Source organism: Lissotriton vulgaris, chromosome 5 (genome assembly GCF_964263255.1).
Source record: "Lissotriton vulgaris chromosome 5, aLisVul1.2, whole genome shotgun sequence".
NCBI lineage: Eukaryota > Metazoa > Chordata > Amphibia > Caudata > Salamandridae > Lissotriton > Lissotriton vulgaris.
This window is the reverse complement of record NC_141693.1, coordinates 1,717,923,969-1,717,945,678: the sequence shown is the minus strand read 5'-3', so window position 1 is coordinate 1,717,945,678 and position 21,710 is coordinate 1,717,923,969. Positions and strand designations below refer to the sequence as shown.

The 21,710-nt window shown below is 48.7% G+C and overlaps 1 protein-coding gene across 11 annotated transcripts in view; it reads left to right on the top strand.

Moving 5' to 3' along the window:
• The window catches only part of GRN (granulin precursor), a 1,328,618-nt gene that overhangs the window by 499,876 nt on the left and 807,032 nt on the right, over positions 1-21,710 (top strand). For all 11 annotated transcript variants that reach the window (XM_086923912.1, XM_086923907.1, XM_086923905.1 and 8 more), the window contains one exon: positions 21,191-21,300. In XM_086923912.1, the coding sequence (XP_086780038.1) occupies positions 21,191-21,300 (110 nt within the window). The remainder of the gene's footprint in view (positions 1-21,190; positions 21,301-21,710) is intronic.

Sequence of the window (21,710 nt, the reverse complement as noted above, 5' to 3'; positions counted from 1 at the left end):
AACTGCGCCAAGGGTGTTTACCAAATGCTGAGCAGTGGTAGCAGCACACTTAAGAAGACAACATATTTATGTCTTCCCATATCTAGACGACTGGCTCATAAAAGCCAGCTCATACAGCCAATGTGTACAACACACTTGCGCTACTATTCAACTGCTTCACGACTTGGGATTCACAGTAAATCACACCAAATTACATCTGCAACCCTTGCACATACAACAATATCTCGGCGCTACAATAAACATCCAACTAACACTAGCCTATCCCTCTCCAGCCAGGATAACAACTGTACAAACTCTTTTAACAAAATTCAAACTGCAACACTCGCTACCAGCTCGAGTGTTCATGCAGCTCATAGGAATGATGGCATCTTGCATATTTGTAGTACCTCACACAAGACTGCAAATGTGTCCACTTCAAGAGTGCCTAGCACGCCAATGGAACCAGGCTCGAGGTCAATTAACAGACCTAGTGTTGGTAGACGGTCGGACTCATCGTTCTCTGCAATGGTGGAACACCAAAAACCTTTCCAAAGGACTACCGTTTCTAGAGCCAGTTCCTCAAATGGTCATGACAGCGGACGCATCGCTCTCCGGCTGGGGAGCTCATCTACTGCATCACACCATGCAAGGCAGGTGGACGCCGCAACAAAAGTTACTCCACATCAACCACTTGGAGTTGCTAGCTGTGTGTCTAGCCTTAAAAGCATTTCAAAATCAAGTTTCAGGCAAAGCTGTCTTAGTCCGCACAGACAATATGACAGCTATGTACTACATAAACAAACAAGGGGGAACACACTCTCTGCAGCTCTGTTAGCACAGCAGATATGGAGTAGGCTATACCACTAAAGATCTTCCTCTTAGCCCAACACGTCCCAGGGGTACAAAACACTATAGCAGATCTGCTAAGTCGACAAATACAGCCGATCCACGAGTGGGAACTTCATCCGCAAGTTCTTCAACCGTTCTTTCAAATGTGGGGACAACCTCAGATAGACCTCTTTGCCACCCACGAAAATGCAAAATGCCCAAACTTCGCCGCCAGATACCCACACCCATTGTCCAAAGGCAATGCGATATGGATGAACTGGTCACGACAATTTGCGTACGCTTTTCCTCCTCTCCCACTACTTCCGTGAATGGTACGCAATCTACAGCAACATTCCCTGATGCTCATTCTAGTTGCTCCAACTTGAGCCAGACAACCGTGGTACACTACGCTGTTGCAAATATCTGTACTACCACACCAAAAACTAAGCCTATCTCCACGCCTATTAACACAGAACCATGAAGAGATCAGACACCCGGACCCAGCTCAGCTCAACCTAGCGATCTGGCTCCTGAAGTCATAGTTTGGTTACCTCAACCTTCCTCCAGAATGTATGAACGTTACCAAAGAAGCTAGATGTCCCACTACTAGAGCATGTTATGCTGCTAAGTGGAAACTGTTTGTCCTATACTGCCAAATCAACCAGATAAATCCTTTAGACGTGCCTATTCAACACATCATAGGATATCTATTACACTTATTAACTTAGCCTATACGTCTATCCAACTACACCTTGCAGCATACTTACAAAATAGACAACATCTATCTCTTTTTAGAGTACCAGCTATAAAGGCTTTCATGGAAGGACTCAAAAGAATAATTCCTCCCAGAACGCCACCTTCACCAGTGTGGGACTTAAACCTTGTTCTCACAAGTTTAATGGGACCTCCCTTTGAACAGTTACATAAATGTGCAATTCCTAACCTGGTAAGTAGCTTCCCTAGTAGCTATTACTTCTCTCAGAAGGGTTAGTGAACTACAAGCATTTACCATTCAAGAATCCTTTCTGCAAATGCATCATAACAAAGTGGTTCTTCGTACTAATCATAAATTCCTTCCTAAAGTCATTTCAACATTCCATCTAAATCAATCAGTTGAGCTGCCCGTATTTTTCTCGCAACCTCAAACAGTTGCAGAAAGAGCTCTACACACCTTAGATGTCAAAAGAGCATTACTGTACTACATCGAAAGGACACAAACTTTTCGTAAAACTAAACAACTTTTTGTGTCTTTTTCACCACCACATAAAGGCAACCCCATATCAAAATCCGGGATCGCTAGGTGGATTGTTAAATGTATACCAATCTTACCACAAATCCAAACGCACGTTAACAATTCCTCCAAAAGCCCATTCTACAAGGAAAATAGGGGCTTCAATGGCATTCTTAGGGAACATTCCCCTAGATGATATATGCAAAGCAGCTACATGGTCTACACCGCACACATTCACAAAACATTATTGTGTAGATGTGCAAACTAAACAACAAGCCACTGTGGGCCAGGCTGTACTAAAAACTGTTTCAAACAACTGCAACAGATACTGGTGGTCTCCGCTAGGTGTGGGTACTGCTATACAATCTATGCACAGTGTGTAATCTGCAGCTCATATGCAGAAAATGATACTTACCAGTTCTTGGCATGTAGAGCTGCAGAGTTACACACACCCACCCGCCTCCCCGGACACCATTATCTGTTCCAGTATTATCTTAATTGGATACAAATCACATGGACATTACTACTTCTTGTACAGCTCCATCACTTCCCTAATGGTGAAAAACAATCTGGGGATGGAGCCGATACCCATGCGCAGTATCATCGAAAGGAGGAGTCGCCTATCCCGTGACTTCCAAAGACTTTTCTACAACAAAACAAACTGCAAACATCCGTGCCCAACACTTGGCCATCTATGCATAGTGTGTAACTCTGCAGCTCTACATGCCAAGAACAGATGCATACTAGTAAGTAGCATTTTCCTTTCCAGTTTTAACATAAAGGCGTTGTAAAGATGGTATATTGCAGGTTACAACATTGACCGTAACAAATCTCATGTATAGCAAACCAAGCATGACCTGTTTACATACAGCAATGGAAGTGAGCGGTGAAGAATGGTCATATATCGAAGACATATATTTTTTAAAAATAAGCAATATAGCGGTTCATGGTGGGAGGAGACCGCAACTTCCACAACAATCGAAATCAACCAGACAACAATATGGCAACAGTGACAATAAGCGGAGACAGACATTTCCCACAACCCGCAACTAAAAGTGGACATCTTGCCAACCCCCTCAGAGATTATACCGCTTGCCACCTGTGAATCCTGTGCCGACTTGTCTGGCTATGTTGTCCCTGTATGGGCCCCCATATGTCCACTGGTCTGGACGAGCTAGGGATTAAAGTGGATAACTCCTTACTATTGACATTGTAAAACACCAAGCTCCTGACTCATGCCTGCAGAGTGGGAACTCTCCTGCTACCCCACAACAACGCAATCTCTCGCTTGGCCAACAGGAAGCCCAGGGCCGCCAGCTTCCTGACCTTTCGGGGGAAGTTGGGCACATAACCCAGCAGTGCAATCTCAGGGGTGGGTAAAAGCTGCATTGATAGCATGTCTCCCAGTGTTGAGTGGACGAGGGTCCAGTACTGATGTATCCTAGGACAAGTCCAAGCGAGGTGAGCAAAATCGGCAAAGGGAGACAGGCATTTCTGGCAGTGGTGGGCCTGGTGTGATCTATTTTATGGCAGCACTCGGGAGTGTGGTACATTCTGCGAAGGAACTTAAAATGGAGTCGTTTGTGTCTGCTGTTCAATGAGACCTTGGTGGCTCTACAACACTGCTCCCACTGATAGTCAGTAATGGGTTTACCCAGATTCACCTCCCAAGCTGCCCGCACCTTTCCGTCGGACACTGGCCTGAGCGCACCACACTGTTTGTATAGTTTTGAGACCAGATGCGTGCCAGTAAGGGTTTGTATCAGCAACGTCGGGGTGGGGTCTGCTCAGGGGCAGTAGGGGAAAGTGGCCCTAAGCATGGAGCATAAACGTGTCCTAACAAAGGTCTCCATAAAGGAGTGTTCACTGAAGTGGGCCTCTTCCGACACCGAAAAAACATGACCCTCAGGGAATAAATCTCCAGTTGTACGAATGTGGAATTTCTCCAGTGTGCGTTGGACCAAGGTTTCCCCTGTTATTGGGAGCAGAGAAGGGTTAGAATAGGTAACTCCGGAGAGTACAACAACTAGAGTTCCATTATCCTACGCAGTCTGTCCCATTCCCAACATGTGGTAGAGACAGTTTGAATATCTTGCGGATCTCAAGAGAATCCCGTAGGTAGGATAGTAGAAAGCTGGCGTGGGGGTACCAAGTCCGCTTCCGGTTTTAAATACGGGATCCGCGCGTCCGGGTGAAACAAGACCTGTGCGTAGCAACATTGTGCTATTAGGTAATACAAATGAAAATCCAGGACCCCAACCCCCCCCCCCCCCCCCCCCCCCCCCCCCCTCTCATAGACCTGAGGAGTCTGGTCTCCCCACACGAGTCGTAATAGCAACGTACGCAACTGCGTGAAAAAAGGCTTCGTAAGAGGCATGGGGATATTATTAAAAAGATAGAGAAACCGGGGCAGGACCACCATTTTAATTATAGCAAATCTCCCAGCCATAGACAGTGGAAGTCGTAGCCATTTCACGATCTGGGATTCCAGGGAGCTCATTGCTCTGCCGTAGTTAAGTCTAATCATTGTAGCAGTATCGAGATGGACATGGACACCAAGATATTTAACTGCGTCACTGCCCCACTCCAGTGGAAACTCGCAAGTCAAGGGAGTCCTGCTAGCTGTGAGAGGGAAAATGACTGACTTATGCCAGTAATTTCAATGATGTAAGCGGAGGGCGCAGAGTGTGTGCTAACAGTGTACCGGGTCGTTCGCCCTCGCTATATCGCCGCGCCACATGCTGCTTACTGAGGAACAACAACTCCTGCTCCGCCGCCTCTCTAAAATCAAGCAGCAAAGCTAGACGTCTTGCCTCTGCCGTACTGGAGACCACAGCAAATAGTTCACGATCCAAAGCAGCAATATCACCTTCAATGCGATTCAAAGTGGAGCGGAGATCTCGCAGGACCCCAGAGTGTTTGGCAATGCAGATTCCTCTAATATATGCCTTGAAGCCTTCCCAGAGTACTGCCCAAGTGTCCACAGACCCTGTGTTAATGTCAAAATAGTCCTCAATCGCCTGTCTGACTTCCTCATTAAAAACCGGATCTAACCGTGCACTTCCGGGAAACCACCACTGCCTCTTGTAACCCCTCGGCCTGGGGATATTCAATTGCAACACCACCGGGGAGTGGTCTGAAAGTGTGCTGGGAAGGGTAAGTATACCACCCATCCAACCCGCTACCCCTGGAGAAATCCACCAATAATCTATCCTGGTCCATGTGTTATGAAACCCAGAGAAGTGTGTGAAGTCCGGAAGATGTGAATGCAATTTGTGTTCAACGTCTATCAAAGAAAACTGAGCACATATGTCTTTGAGGGCTTGCAGAGCACGAGGTTTCGTATCAGGGGAATTGGAAGTGCTGGGTCTAACACCAAATTGAAATCACCCCCTAGGGTCAGTAGCCCAGGGTCAAGCGTCAGGAGCCGTACCTGTAATTCATGGAAAAAGGCTGGGGAGTCTACATTAGGGCCATAAAACCCGACCAAGGAAACCTTATGCCCCATCAATGAACCAGTGAGGATCCGGGTACGGCCCTCCGCATCCAACAAGGTTTCATGAAGTGCAAAAGGGACTCATTTGTGTATGAAGATTGCAACCCCCCTGAGCATAGCGACTGTAATTGGAAAAAAAAACAATGGGTACCCCAAATTGCCGCAACAGGAGTATGGTCAGAAGCTGAAAAATGCGGCTCCTGCATGAACACAATATCTGTTGTGTTGCAATATAGTTGTGGACTTACCTACGCTTTCTAGCATTGTTTAGTCCTCTAACATTTCATGTCATCAGAGAAAGCCCGGAAGGACCGGGCAGATTTGCTAGCGTAACCATTGAGACATCTTCACATCAAACGCGTCCCAATGCATGCCTGAGTCACGCCATACCTTAATAACTGGAGCAAATAGACTGCAAAGACCATTGAAACTGTACAAACATTCACCCCTACCCACTACCCAGCCTCCTGAAAACCCCAAGAAGCACATCCCAGAATTACTAGCAGAGTGCATGTGCAATGCAAACATTAACACACCTGTAGGAGCAAAAGAAGCACATTTCAAAGCTAAAACACTAAATAAGGACACTGCGGTATTCACCATAGGGCATGGCAACGCCACGCCAGCCGGACACTAGAACAGATAACATCATCGCATAGAAGAAAAATGTGTGCATAAACCGTGCATAGCAGAACACAATGAAGAAATGTGAAAATCAGTTAACCGGTCCCGGGTTGGGAAAAGAGCTCAACGCTGGTCTGAGAGTCCCCATGTGGCGGGGAGGCAGATCGTGGCACACCAGACGCCCCAGCACGGTTCTTCTTATATTCCTGGCAAAATTCTTGCGCCTCTGTCGGAGTGTCAAACACACGAAACCTGCCGTCCACATCCACCTTTAATCTCACTGGGTACAGCATGCCATATCTGAGCCCCAAGTTCTTCAAAGCTGCCTTGACCCCTTGGAATTTACACCTTGCCTCCTGGACCATGATGGTAAAGTCAGGGAAAAAAACCAATTTGTTCCCATGCCAGTGGACATCTCCCAAGTCACGAGTGGAGCGGAGAGCGGCATACCTGTCTCTGAAATTCATGAGCCTGGCAATGATGGACCTCGGGGGAAGGCCCGGTCGAGGACTGGGGCCCAGCAATCTATGGGCGCGCTCAACCACGAAGCCCTGCAGGAACATTTCCCTGCCTAACAGCTCCGCCAATAGTTGTTCCACGAAAGTGTCCATTCGGCCAGTGGTGGTCGTCTCCGGAATTCCAATGATTCAGATGTTTCGGCGGCTCCGAGCCTCTAAATCCTCGTTCTTGATAGCTACGTCCTTGAGGATCTTCTCCATCCTATCCAGCTGCTTCAAGGAGGATGTAGCACTGTCCTTGACGTCTGACACTCTTGCCTCCATGACATCCAGCCGCCGATCATGTGCCTGAATTTTAGTCCCCATGTCTGCCAACTTCTTGCCTAGGTCATCAAAATGACCATCCAAGGCCTTAAAACCGGCTCTCTTTCCGGCTAACATGGCCATGGCAAGGTAGGCTGGGCCTTCAGCGTCGCGTGGGACTGACCAGCAGGGACATCCGACGCGGCGCCAGCAGCTTTATCAAATTGTAGCTTACTTTGTTTAGGGTCCTTCTTCCCCATCCTGTTGAGAAAGAAAAGGGGACCTGACAACGAGAGAGCAAATCTGGAAGTACGACGCGGCCAAAGGACGAAGAGGTGATCGCTAAGCACGTGGGAGACTCTCAGCTAAAGTTCAAGGTAGCAGGGTCAACACGTGGCAAGCCCCATAATGTGGCAGACGCGGTGACTGCAGGCAGTAAACAAAGAGAATCCCCCAGAATGTAATGAGGGGGAAACCCCATACGACCAATGCAAGGGCAGGGCAAGGTGTAAGGATGACTTCAGGTCGTTGTGGCGGACCGCACAAATCTCGGAGGCATGAGGAATTGTGGCAGGCCCAGATCACAGTGCACCAGCAGGCATCCAACTCGCAAATGAGACTCCGGTAATAGCAGCCCCCCAACGGGAGGCCATACAACTATGCCACAAACCAGATGGGCATCTGTTACAAGGAGCAGCTCATGCTCACACAACAAGGAAGAAAGGAGCAACAATTGTGTTTGTGGCCAACACGCCAATTCAAGACATTTGCCAAGCGGCAACATGGTCTTCAGTGCACACGTTCACTAAGCACTACTGCGTGGATATCCAAATAAACAAAAAAACGCAAGTGGGACAGAAGGTCTTACAGCAGCTATTCAGTAGCCAGTGCTCATCTTCCACCCAGCCACCACAATAAGGACAAACAGCTACAAAGTCTATGCACAGCATACTGAATCCAGAAAGATTCATGCTGCAAAACAAGTAGTTTCTTACCGGTCGGTGTAGTTTTACAGTTTGAAGACTTTCTGGATTCACTTGCGAACCGACCCTCCTCCGCCAGAAAGATGAGAAGGGAGCAAAGTGACTAAAGATGAACAAGACTTAAAAATAAGAGGGAAAACAAGAAAAAGACAAGATAAAAGAATCCGAAGATGGAGAACAAAGGTGGGAGCTTCCAGAAGAAGCACGTAGACGTCACGAAGGACACCAAATGGTGTAATGTCGACACCTGCCTGGGCCACGAAAAAAAGAGAAAAAAAGACTTAAAATTCCAGACCAAACCACTAGATGGTGGAATAATGCACAGCATAGTGAATCCAGAAAGTCTTCAAGCTGCAAAACTACACAGACCGGTAAACTATACGTTGCATTCCTCACATGGAAAGTAGCTTTCCTTGTAGCGATCACATCTCTAAGAAGAGTGATTGAACTCCAGACATTAACCATACAAGAACCATTTTTGCAAATACATCACAACAAAGTGGTTCTTAGGACAAACCATAAATTCTTACCAAAAGTAGTTTCGGCTTTTCACCTTAACCAGTCTGTTGAGCTCCCCAGTATTTTTTTCCTCAACCAGATTCAGTAGCAGAACGGGCTCTTCATGCACTTGATGTCAAAAGAGCTAGTCTTTACAACATTGAAAGGACAAAACTTTCAGGAAAACAAAACAACTTTTTGTAGCTTTCTCACCACCACACAAGGGCAATCCAATATCAAAAGCTGGAATTGCCAGGTGGATCCTTCAATGTATCCAAATATGCTACCAAAAAGCAAAGCGTACATTATCCATTCCCCCTAAAGCGCATTCTACACGCAAGCTAGGGGTATCCATGGCATTCCCATGGATGACTTTTGCCAAACCGCTACATGATCTACACCGTACACTTTTACAAAACACTACTGTTTAGATGTGAAAGCAAAACAAGCTATTGTGGGCCAGGCTGTACTAAGAACTCTGTTTCAAACTACAGCAACACATACAGGTAGCCACCGCTAACTGGGGAACTGCTGTATAGTCTATGCACAAGTATACGATCTACAGCTCATATGCTTTGAACGGAAAATTCTACTTAACAGTATGCACCTGTTCTTGGCATGTAGGGCTGTACATCAGTATACGCTCACCTGCCTCCCCGGATACCTGTGTGTTGAGGTACTATCTTACTTAGATACATTACACATGGAGATCTTTTTCTATTTCATACTAACTCAATCATCACCCTTTATGGCGAAAACAATCTGGTGATGGAGTCTATGCCCATGCACACTACTAACCAAAGGAGGAGTCACCTATCTCGTGACTACAAAGACTTCTACAATAACAAAGTGCAAACATCCAAACCCAACACCAGATGGCGATCTATGCACAAGTATACGGATCTACAGCTCTACATACCAAAAACAAATGCATACTGGTAGGTAGCCGTTTCCTTCTTTACTTTTCTTAAAATAAAATCCGTTGGTAATGTAAAAACATTTGCTACTCTGTTCCACTAAACCAAGGATAGATTACAACTTACTCTCGAGTTCCAGAATTACTCCTCTTCTACTGCGAGTAAAACCTCTGTTTACTCTTCATTCAAGCTCGGGAGAACCTGTTACTCCTTCAGTGTTACCCATACTGAGAAATAAGACCAAAGTTTCACCAGTGAACCCTCTGCTATCACTCTCACTACTTTTATACAAAATAGTTTCTAGTTTAATACTGCAAGCCCTACGTAGCTTCTCAGTATTATTCCAACAGACACGTTACCTCACTGCAGTTTGGCTTCGGTCACCACCCGCAATTAATTTTCCCGGGATTTCCAGACCACCTAAAACAAGATGCTAACTCTTTGTGTTCAACATAAATCAATAATCAATATTTATCACCAAATTAGTCAATAATAACCATAACTCTGCTACCAGAAAACTGATCCAGCGGCGTACCAAAAACAGATACTCCACTAACATATACTCACCTGTGCCCATAAACACACACACAGTTGAGTAAACCACAGGAGTCTATAATTTTAGTTTTTAATTTTTCCACAGTTTTCTCGATTAGTTATTTGATACTCCTAACTGACCTTTTTACTGATCAAAAGTTATTTCCTCTGGTCAATGGACCATTAGTTGAACTAGTTGATGGTGAAAAATAACATTAACTGTTATTTATTCAATGTAAATGATCACAGACTCTGGAAAGTTCTAAAACTTTATCTTAATTTCAAACTCATTTGAACCATCTCAAATGCACAGTGCAGTCATAATTCTTAGGAGAGAAAATTCAATTAATCATCAAACACATACTTTGGACTCATGCAATGATCAATGCTCAGAAAGGGAGAGGACCGAGAGAAAAGAACATCAACAAATAGAGTGAATCTAGTTACCAAGAAAGGTGTGAAGACCAACCCCCTGGCCAAAGGGTTGGTAAGGGTCCCCTGGGATAGATCAGGTGACAAGGACTTCAGGACAGGATTGTTGACCTCTCTAGAATAAAGACGGTTATGCTGCACCCCTCTCTGACACTCTCTTCCTCCTCGAATCTTCCGTGAGCATCTTATCTCACCCAATTAAATTAGATAGAAGGTTCGTTCTGCATTCGCCTCTTCATCAGCATCTCACAGCATCTCTCCCAACATCATCTCCCACTCCAAGCTCACAGCATCTGGACTTGACTCACTAACTAAAGCGATCTCAATTATACCTTTCGTTTTTCATGTTCCACCCACTAAAGTTTCAATATCGTAAAAATACGAGATTGTAACAGGGTGTACAGGAGGACTTCGGTATGTGACGTGTCCCCACAGCTTATCAGTAAAGTACATCCGCGGGACGGTCGGCAGACTGGGGGGAAGAATGACATGACACTTTTACCCCCCCCCCCCCCCCTCTCTCTCTCTTCCTTCATCGCAGGACCTTGAAGCAAGCGTTACTGATCACGAAGACGTGGAATGGCCCTTTAAATCGTGGGAAGTACCGGAGTGGGAGGAGCCGACCCATCACGGATTCCCGTCAAAAGGTGAGCCCTCGGAAACCCAGGTGTGCTTGTTCACCCGGAGGTCAGAGGAGAGGAGTGTGCGGTGTGCGGATTTTCGAGAGGAGAAGACGGAGCCAGGAAGGGCGGAGGACGAGAGGAGAGGAACATCGGAGGAAGGATCGAGGAGTATCGCAGGAGGAGCAGAGAGCGGAAGGAGGGGAACATCGGAGGAAGGGCCGTGGAGAAGAGTAGGGGAGGTCGGCGAGTAACATCGGACGCCATTGGAGACGAGGAGACAAGTCACCTGACAGAAGCAGAGTCGGCGCCTGCAACGGAGGGAGGAAAGCCAGGAGGCCACCGTTCCTGTGAGCCGCCCAGCCACTCACCCAGGGGAGGTGCGTGGCTCAGGCAGGTGCGTGACCGGTTACGGGGCTGGGTAGGCGGTAGACGTACACTAGGTACACCCACACGGGACGTCTGATCTCCCGGTACCCTTTCCCTGTGCACGTATTCCCTCCCTCACGATAGTGCACTGTCCCCAGCAGCTCTGCCTGACCTCGCTCAGTCTACGGTCCTACCCATGCAGGGTTCGAGACCTCTCCCTGCTGGGTCCCGCTCCTGTAATTCTTGTTGGGTTATTTTTGCAAATTTTCCCTTCATTCTCCTTGTAGCCCTTAGTGCTGGTATTGCGTTTCTTTTCCTGCCGCAACCCGCCCCGCTCCCAGCTGCACGTCCCTCCCCTACTTAAATGGCGACCGCTGCGGGGTGTGCCAGCTAGACCCCTGACCCTCGGTCAGAGATCAGCTCTTCCCCAGCAGCTCCACATGACTGTGCTCACTCTACGGTCCCACTCAGGCAGGGTTCGAGACCTCTCCCTGCTGGGCCGCGCGCCTGTAATTCTTGATAGGTTATTTTTGCTCATTTTTCCTGCTTTCCCCTTGTAGCCCTTAATGCTGCTTTTCTTTTCCCCCTGCAACCCGCCCCAGCTGCATGTCCCTCCCCTACTTAAATAGCGACCGCTGTGCGGTCGCTGCAGCGGCGCGCCTGAGGCAAGCCCGTCTGAGCCTGGACCGCGCCCAGTGCCAGACCCCTTGGTGCTCGCGAAAGCCATGACGCCCAACAATGCTACGACTCCACCTTCCTCCACGGACTCAACACTGGCCGATCATCAAACTGCTTTTAGGCCACCCCGAGACTCACCCACGAACCCTTCACCTGCCGAAGCTGCAGCTTCACCAGCCGCCGAACACCTGCACCTACTACCCCATCAGTCAGAGCCGAATGCAACCACCTCAGATGCATACTACTCAACACCCGCTCCGTTCACAAGCACGCCATCGAACTCTGGGACCTACTCAACTCAGCGTCCCCGGACGTCACCTTTCTAACAGAGACCTGGATGAATCCCTCGTCTGCACCCAACATTGCCACAGCCGTCCCAGATGGTGTGGTCCCTTCTGGTGATCTTGTAGCCAACAGACCAGGAGGAGGAATTGCCATGGTCTACAGCATGGGTACTCACAAACTTTCTCTCAGGGGCCAAATTTACAGTTTGGTTTGTGTCTGAGGGCCGCACCAGTGGGGGCGGGGTCAGTGAGAGAGGGGGTGGGACTAGAGCCCAAAAAAACTGTGACCATGAGGTTGAACACAGGCCCCTGCAGCGAACGTCTTTGTCCACTGAGCCACCAGACCCAGCATACACACATCTATCTCTCTCTCTCTCTCTCTCTCTCTCTCTCTCTCTCTCTCTCTCTCTCTCTCTCTCTCTCTCTCTCTCTCTCTCTCTCCCTCCCCCTCTCTTCCTCCCCCTCCCCCTCTCTCTCTCTTCCTCCCTCCCTCTCCTTCTTTCTCCCTCCCTCCCTCTGTCTCCCTCCCTACCTCCGTCTCCCTCCCTCTGTCTCCCACCCTCCCTCCCTCTGTCTCTCACCCTCCCTCTCTGTCTCCCTCTGTCTCTCACCCTCCCTCTGTCTCCCTCTGTCTCTCACCCTCCCTCTCTGTCTCCCTCTGTCTCTCACCCTCCCTCTCTGTCTCCCTCTGTCTCTCTCTGTCTCTCTCCCTCTGTCTCTCTCTCTCCCTCTGTCTCCCTCTGTCTCCCTCTGTCTCTCTCTCTCCCTCTGTCTCTCTCTCTCCCTCTGTCTCTCTCTCTCCCTCTGTCTCTCTCTCTCCCTCTGTCTCTCTCTCTCCCTCTGTCTCTCTCTCTCCCTCTGTCTCTCTCTCTCTCCCTCTGTCTCTCTCTGTCTCTCTCTCTCTCCCCCTCTGTCTCTCTCTCTCCCTCTGTGTGTCTCTCTCCCTCTCTCTCTCTCTCTCTCTCCCTCTGTCTCTCTCTCTCTCTCCCTCTGTCTCTCTCTCTCTCTCCCTCTGTCTCTCTCTCTCTCTCTCCCTCTGTCTCTCTCTCTCTCTCCCTCTGTCTCTCTCTCTCTCTCTCCCTCTGTCTCTCTCTCTCTCTCTCCCTCTGTCTCTCTCTCTCTCTCCCTCTGTCTCTCTCTCTCTCTCCCTCTGTCTCTCTCTCTCTCTCCCTCTGTCTCTCTCTCTCTCTCCCTCTGTCTCTCTCTCTCTCCCTCTGTCTCTCTCTCTCTCTCTCCCTCTGTCTCTCTCTCTCTCTCTCCCTCTGTCTCTCTCTCTCTCCCTCTGTCTCTCTCTCTCCCTCTGTCTCTCTCTCTCCCTCTCTCTCTCTCCCTCTCTCTCTCCCTCTGTCTCTCTCTCTCCCTCTCTCTCTCTCTCTCTCCCTCTGTCTCTCTTCCTCTGTCTCTCTCTCTCTCTCTCTCCCTGTCTCTCTCTCTCCCTGTCTCTCTCTCTCCCTGTCTCTCTCTCCCTGTCTCTCTCTCTCTCCCTGTCTCTCTCTCCCTCTGTCTCTCTCTCTCTCTCTCTCTCTCCCTCTGTCTCTCTCTCTCTCCCTCTGTCTCTCTCTCTCTCCCTCTGTCTCTCTCTCTCTCCCTCTGTCTCTCTCTCTCTCCCTCTGACTCTCTCTCTCCCTCTGACTCTCTCTCTCCCTCTGACTCTCTCTCTCCCTCTGTCTCTCTCTCTCCCTCTGTCTCTCTCTCTCCCTCTGTCTCTCTCTCTCCCTCTGTCTCTCTCTCTCTCCCTCTGTCTCTCTCTCTCTCCCTCTGTCTCTCTCTCCCTCTTCCTCTCTCTCCCTCTGCCTCTCTTCCTCTCCCTCTGCCTCTCTTCCTCTCCCTCTGTCTCTCTCTCTCCCTCTGTCTCTCTCTCTCTCCCTCTGTCTCTCTCTCTCTCCCTCTGTCTCTCTCCCTCTCCCTTTGTCTCTCTCCCTACCTCCGTCTCCCTCCCTCTGTCTCCCACCCTCCCTCCCTCTGTCTCTCACCCTCCCTCTCTCTCTCTCACCCTCCCTCTCTCTCTCCCTCTGTCTCTCACCCTCTCCCTCTGTCTCCCTCCCTACCTCCGTCTCCCTCCCTCTGTCTCCCACCCTCCCTCCCTCTGTCTCTCACCCTCCCTCTCTCACCCTCCCTCTCTGTCTCCCTCTGTCTCTCACCCTCCCTCTCTGTCTCCCTCTGTCTCTCACCCTCCCTCTCTGTCTCCCTCTGTCTCTCACCCTCCCTCTCTGTCTCCCTCTGTCTCACACCCTCCCTCTCTCCCTCTCCCTCTCCCTCTGTCTCTCTCCCTCTCCCTCTGTCTCTCTCCCTCTCCCTCTGTCTCTCTTCCTCTCCCTCTGCCTCTCTTCCTCTCCTCTGCCTCTCTCTCTCCCTCTCTCGCTCTCCCTCTCTCGCTCTCTCCCTCTGTCTCTCGCTCTCTCCCTCTGTCTCTCTCTCTCTCTCCCTCTGTCTCTCTCTCTCTCCCCCTCTGTCTCTCTCTCTCTCCCTCTGTCTCTCTCTCTCTCTCTCCCTCTGTCTCTCTCTCTCTCTCTCCCTCTGTCTCTCTCTCTCTCTCCCTCTGTCTCTCTCTCTCTCTCCCTCTGTCTCTCTCTCTCTCTCCCTCTGTCTCTCTCTCTCTCTCTCCCTCTGTCTCTCTCTCTCTCTCTCCCTCTGTCTCTCTCTCTCTCTCTCCCTCTGTCTCTCTCTCTCTCTCTCCCTCTGTCTCTCTCTCTCTCTCTCTCCCTCTGTCTCTCTCTCTCTCTCTCCCTCTGTCTCTCTCTCTCTCTCTCCCTCTGTCTCTCTCTCTCTCTCTCCCTCTGTCTCTCTCTCTCTCTCCCTCTGTCTCTCTCTCTCTCTCCCTCTGTCTCTCTCTCTCTCCCTCTGTCTCTCTCTCTCTCCCTCTGTCTCTCTCTCTCTCCCTCTGTCTCTCTCTCTCTCTCCCTCTGTCTCTCTCTCTGTCTCTCTCTCTCTCCCTCTGTCTCTCTCTCTCCCTCTGTCTCTCTCTCTCCCTCTGTCTCTCTCTCTCTCCCTCTGTCTCTCTCCCTCTCCCTCTGTCTCTCTCCCTCTCCCTCTGTCTCTCCCTCTGTCTCTCTCTCTCCCTCTGTCTCTCTCTCCCCCTCTCTCTCTCTCCCCCTCTGTCTCTCTCTCTCTTTCCCTCGGTCTCTCTCTCTCCCTCTGTCTGCCTGCCTCCCTCTGCCTGTCTGCCTCCCTCTCTCCCTCCTTCTCTCCCTCCCCAGACTCTCCCACTCTCTCTCCCTCCCCAGACTCTCCCACTCTCTCTCTCCAGACTCTCCCCCCCTCTCTCTCTCCCCCGCCCTCCCCTGACTCTCCCTCTCTCTCTCCCCCCCCGCCCTCCCCAGACTCCTCTCTCTCTCTCTCTCTCTCTCTCTCCCCCTCTCCAGACTCTCCCTCTCTCTCTCTCTCTCTCCCCCTCTCCAGACTCTCCCTCTCTCTCTCTCTCTCCCCCCCTCTCCAGACTCTCTCCCTCTCTTTTCATATCCGTCTCCCTATCTCGGTCTAGGCGAGGTGTAATAATTCTGTTCGAATATCACGAAAAGCAAGAGCTCTTTGCTGCACACATCGAACCACCTTCCCCAGCCTTCCCAAAATCTGCAGCACGTTATTAATGACACTCTAATGTAGAGGGTGCACGAGAGCTGGCTTGGCTGCTGCAACAGAGATCAGGTGTAATCCGGAGGGCAGAGATTCCAAGTAAGGCTGGGCTGACTCAGTCTTTCATCCCTTAAGTGTCCATAAAACCAATGCTACTCAGGGGAGCACGAGCTGCGCAGAGGTATCTCCAAGTTCATGCTCGGTTCAGTCAGTCACGGGGATTGTCTTTGAGTCCTGGTCACTGTAATTGTCCTACTATTCCCGGATTACAGGAGCAGAAAAAGAAGCAAAGTGAGAAGACTGCTCCCCTTGCTTCCCAAGACCCGGCTCCAGCCATGCGCTGGGTGTGAAGTGAAGCTTTGGACACTGTTGAAAGCAGGTTGGTAAGTCCTGCCGTCAGAGGGGAAAGCAAGCTTATATATGTGACCACCAGAAACCCGCATGCCTAGTCAAAGCCCTGAAGGAAGTATATTTTATTTATTTTATTTATAAAGTTTTATATAGCGTGGACCAGATCACGAGAGATATCAGAGTGCTTTACAGAAGAACGGTTGTAGTCACAACAATCATAGACAAATGATAGTTAACTAAATTAAGAAATTTGCATTCTAAATATCGAACTCTATTAGAACAAAAGGCATAAAGATATTCGGGCGTGTACAAGGTTAAAAAGTTCTTTACAGTGGTTGGACTGTAAAGAACTTTTTAACCTTGTAAATGAAATAAAAGAACTCTTTGTGAAAATAGACTTGGTGATCTATTGGACTTACTTTTCCGACGCACACCCGAATATCTTTAACTCGAAGGATCTGGTACACAGTGGCAACAATAGACGGTTGATGCCAGGGCAGTTTGCGAGGGACATTCGATTTAAGAACTGGCACGAGGTGCAGAACTTTATAGTCAACCGTCTTTTCTTTTTCTTGCAGAAACAAAAGGCATATACAGATTCTCTTTTATTTTAACTCAACATTCAAGTTAGTCCTTTGTGCTCCTGACTTGCTACAACAAATATAAAAAACAAAGCTGCTGCCAGGTAGCTCTTAAAAGACTTATTGTAAGAATGGATTTTAGACAGAGACATTCTTACTATCCTAGAGGCCAAATGAGCCTGACGCGAAGACAAACATGAAGGCGATGATCGATCCCATCAAAGAAACAGTATGTGGCCAGTTATATTCAGGGACCCATTGAGTCTTTTTAAGAATGGGATTTCGAGGGGGGATAGTAATATTCCGAATTGTATAGAATTGGCTCCTTTTTGTAAGTGTACTTGATGGGCGTGTGGAGTTTGCAAGTTTATACCTAGGTGCACTTTTAGACTTCCTGCTTGGTTGTCCCGTGTTGGTTTGTGGATTTATTAAGTGTAATCTCACGCATTGAATTGTTCAGATTATTTAGAACAAAGCCTCAAAAGGGTGTTGTACTACTCTGCAACACTGCTCTGTTCAGTTTAGCTCCAAGAAAAAGATGGGCAAGGGCTTTATCTCCACCCCTTAACTGAGCAACTTTAAGGGCATCTGAATACACAGCATTTGCGTTCAGACTACCTCTGTACTAGTCCTACTGTTCATAAATTTTAGCACCATTGTTAAAGCAGACCTTGTGTCAAATGCAAAAGGAAGAGGCCGTAAACTGGTGACTAATATAACCAGAAAGAGTTCTAGATTGTAAACTCTATGCCAAAAACATTAGGAAGAGGGTGCAACTGGCTGACCTACACAATAGCTGTTTTATTTAACATCAGGAGATTATTCAACACAGTTAAGGTTGCAATTTTACGTTTACTATTTCAGTGTGTGAATAAAAGTATTTTTCTATTAAAAGTAAATACACTGGCTGGACATTTATGAACCGTTATTGTGGGCGTTTGTGAAGGTCTCCGTTTCTAACCCATGAGTAAACCTAGAACTGCTCTGCCTCTTACCAAAAGGCCCAGAGAAGAAGACAAACTGCTGTGGAGCTGTTCAAATTAGGCTATATGCAATCCAGGAGTACAAGTCGAATGCCTGCAAACACTTAGAATTGGGGGGTGGGGGGGGGGGGGGTTAGGGGAGAGGTGGGACGAGGTGGGACGAGCCAAGAATCTAATCACAGGCCAAAATGAGATTGTTTGGGTCGAACGTCAAGGTGGCCCAGGTCACCAGAGGCAAAAGGCTTCAACTGTCGCAACTGGAGCTCAATAACCCCCGAATGCCATTGGACGCCACCCCAAACAAGTTTACAAATTCTAACATTAACTGCAATGGAGGAGCATTGTTATTGTCCACTCCCCCCAGAAGAAACCAGCCCGACCGGTGACCATTGTCCCCAGTACCCCACTGTTGTAACACTTTGATCACCAAAAGCAATGACATAGCTTAAGCTGCATGTTCTGTCAGCGGAGCCTTTGCAACATGCCACAATGCATTTGCAACTCCCTACTTAAAGATGACCACCTCATCCAGATGTAATAACACAGTAGTGTACAGCGTGGCCTAGTAGGTAGTGCATGCAGCAGTAAGCCAACCACCAACCACTGTGGTGTGCTCCTTACCTTACCCCCAACAGAGATCACATTTACCACTGAGGGCTTCACTTACAAGTATGGCCTTCTTTCGTGCAAGTGATCTCCAGCATATGCCAGTGTAGTGATCCTGCCTGAATGCTAACCAGCTGCTTCTGTCAAACTCATTGTACTAGATCTGTTCCCTGTGCTTGAAAGTCGCTATGCGTATGTGAAACAAAGAAGCCACTTCATGTACTGAGACCAGCATGAGCAAGGTGAAAAAGCTACTAAAAACTGCTGTACAGCTTATCCTGTGAGGAAGAAAGGGGAGTCCCGAACTAGAGTGTCTGTGACCACTCGAGGGTCCAGGGAGGGGACCGAGGTTCTATTCACTGGTGTAACTGGTGCTTGGTCATGCCAGTAAATACAAGTAAGTGTAGAGAAGTAAGGGACCAACATTCATGTTAAGGTCTTTGGGGGAGTGGACTGGCTGATGCGTGGGGCCAGCTTGCCATGAATCATTGGTTAAGAATTCCTAAAACTAAATGAACATCCTCAAAAGAGAAAGCACTCCAGTCTTGCACACAAATGCATCCACTTAGGCCGCCCCCTGCCACCCCCCTTCGTGTGTGGCAGCCCGGGATGAGACGGCTTGCCTGGCGCGCACACAGCTGCACCGGAGCACTTCACAGGTTTTTAAAAGACCATTAACTTGTTAATGAGGCTTTGTTCTGTTTCACCTCTTCTGAGGCCCCTGCAGCTCCTCTCTATGGCTGGAATCTCCTGGCCCCCATAGAGCAGAGCCTCTCTGAGTCCAGGCTGGCTGCTGCAACGTGTTTGCTGACACTCTTGAAAAAACTGGTACGATGTCTGCAAGGTCCGCGGGCCGCCAAGGAAGGCCTGCCGGGCCGCTGTCGGCCCGCGGGCCGTACTATGAGTACCCCTGTTCTTGACCTGCACAGCAGACACCTCCAGCCCCGCCGAACACCAGCACTTCCAGATCGACCCCAACACCACCCTCCGAGGAACACTTATTTACAGACCCCCCAGACTCCGGCCACAGTTCATCGACGCCATCTCCAACATAGTCCGCACACACACTCCTGCTTCCACAGACGACCTCCTCGGAGACCTGAATTTCCACCTTGAACTCTGACAACAGCAATTCCATCGCTCTGCTTCATAAACAGCTCGTCACCACCCCCATACACACTGCCGGACACACGCTTGACCCCATCCTCTCCGCAAGCAACCACGTTACCTTCTGCCACACCACCGAACTCCTCTGGACCAACCACCTCAACAGATCCCCTACCACAGCTGTAACAAGGTCACTGAAGACCAGCTCATCACCACCCTTGCCCGAGACCCACCAACCAACACAGCCGCCCGCAACCTCAGGCAATGGATCGAAGACTGCACCAACACTCTCGCCCAATCCAAAAAAACCCTCAAACAGACGCACCAACAGGCCAGCTGATGCACCACCGACCTCCAGTAATCCAAGCGGACTTGACGAAGACTCGAGGAAAAAGTGGCGCCACGAACAGACACCGGACAACAACGCATCCCTAAAGAACGCCAGCCGCAAGCACCACCAACTCATTCTTGCCACCAAAAGGACCTCCTTCAAGGAACGCATCGTCAACAATGCACACAACAGCAAAGAGCTCTTCAACATCGTGAAGGAACACTCCAACAACATCCTGCCGTCTCAGACCTATGCGACTCCCTAGCCACCTTCTTTAACAGCAAGATAGCAGACATTCACGACAACTTCAACACCCAGACCCTCCCTACAGCCGCCGACACTGCAGACTCATCAGCCTCCAGCCCCACCAACCGCTTGCTCTCTGGGACCAACGACGACACCATCAAAACCATCCACTCCGGCTCAGCATCTGCCCCTGCCCTCACCGCATCTTCAACAGAGCAAACCGCATCATCGAACCATCTTCTGGCACTCTTATTTGAGGACCATCACTCATTTTTCCGCATCAGATATTAGAGGGCAAGAGAGAAAACCACAGAAAGGAGGAAGAGACTAAAAAACCATCACAAACCGAGAAAGAAGGAACCTGCAAGAGTAACCAAAATGGAGCAGGGAGCACTTGGTAATGAGTTAAAGAGGCATGAGGTGGATTTAAGACTATGCATCCTTGGTATTGGGTTCACTGAAACTTGATTGCAATGGCCGCGGGTTTCTGATCTGAGGTACCAGCATTTTCATTTACAAATTAAGCACTGGCTAGTCAAAAAGGTTTATGCATGCATCCTGTTAGTTCTGTTAACCACATCCCTGCTGACCATATCCCTCTCCTGTGCTGGGCCATAATGGAAATGGGTGTGTTCATGACGAGCTCAGCTCGTCATGAGCACAGGAGCAGTGTGCCTCATGGCGAGCTGAGCTCGTCATGAGCATCGAAGGGGTTAAGGCTTTTTGTTTTCAGTGGTATTTTTGCTCCTAGTGTAAGTGTATTTGGTTCAGAGGAAGCAAGCCATGACTACAACTCCTTTAACACATGACAAAACTGAATAACGTGTCCTTACTGCATGGAGCTAGGTGATAATCCAAAGAGGAAGCAGCTGCAATGCTGCTGTTTGAGGTCTGAATTTAATGTGAATTATGGCTTTGCACAAATTAACAGTTAATGGTTTATTACTCACGAGAGCAGCAGTACACTAGATTATATGTAGTTGAGGAGTTAGTTTTTTTTATTTTGCTTCCTTGGCCTTGTGCTTTCCAAAAGGAATATGCAGGGTGAAACATACTAGGTGAGGGATGGGAAAAGAGTTCAGTGACAAGGAAGTAACTTTTGCAAGAGTCTTGTGTTAATTTCTGTGATGTTACTGCTGTGATAGAGTCCATTTAAACTAAAATGTGTTCTTCTTCAGGGGGCAGTACACCAGCAAGAGTTTTGTGTGGTGATGGATCCTCCTGTCCTGACGGAACCACCTGCTGCAAGATCAGTGAGCAGCAGTATGGCTGCTGTCCTATTGTTGATGTAAGTACCATATTTCAGAGCTGTTGCTGGTAACTTGCTTTATAGCCAGTAACGTAGTAATCCACCTGGCTGTATTTGGGTATCTTTCCCACTTTACTGAATCCTTGAACAGGAACAGGGCTGGTTTACCATTGTCATCCCCGCTTAGTGTAACCCTGGAAATTGAGCAAACCTATTTATAATGGATACTTCTACCTGCAGATTCCTTCCCTGTTGAATATCACCAGGTACCATTCTGGTTCTGTAAACTTCTCCATAGTTTTCATGTTCCAGTAGAGACCACAGATTCCAATTCGGTGCCGAAAACAACACAGTGAAGTCACTGAAGCCACAAATTGCCCATCCTGGCACATAGACAGCATTTTCTTTATTTCACTCTCTTTGAACCGATCTAGAGCTCATCCTCATCA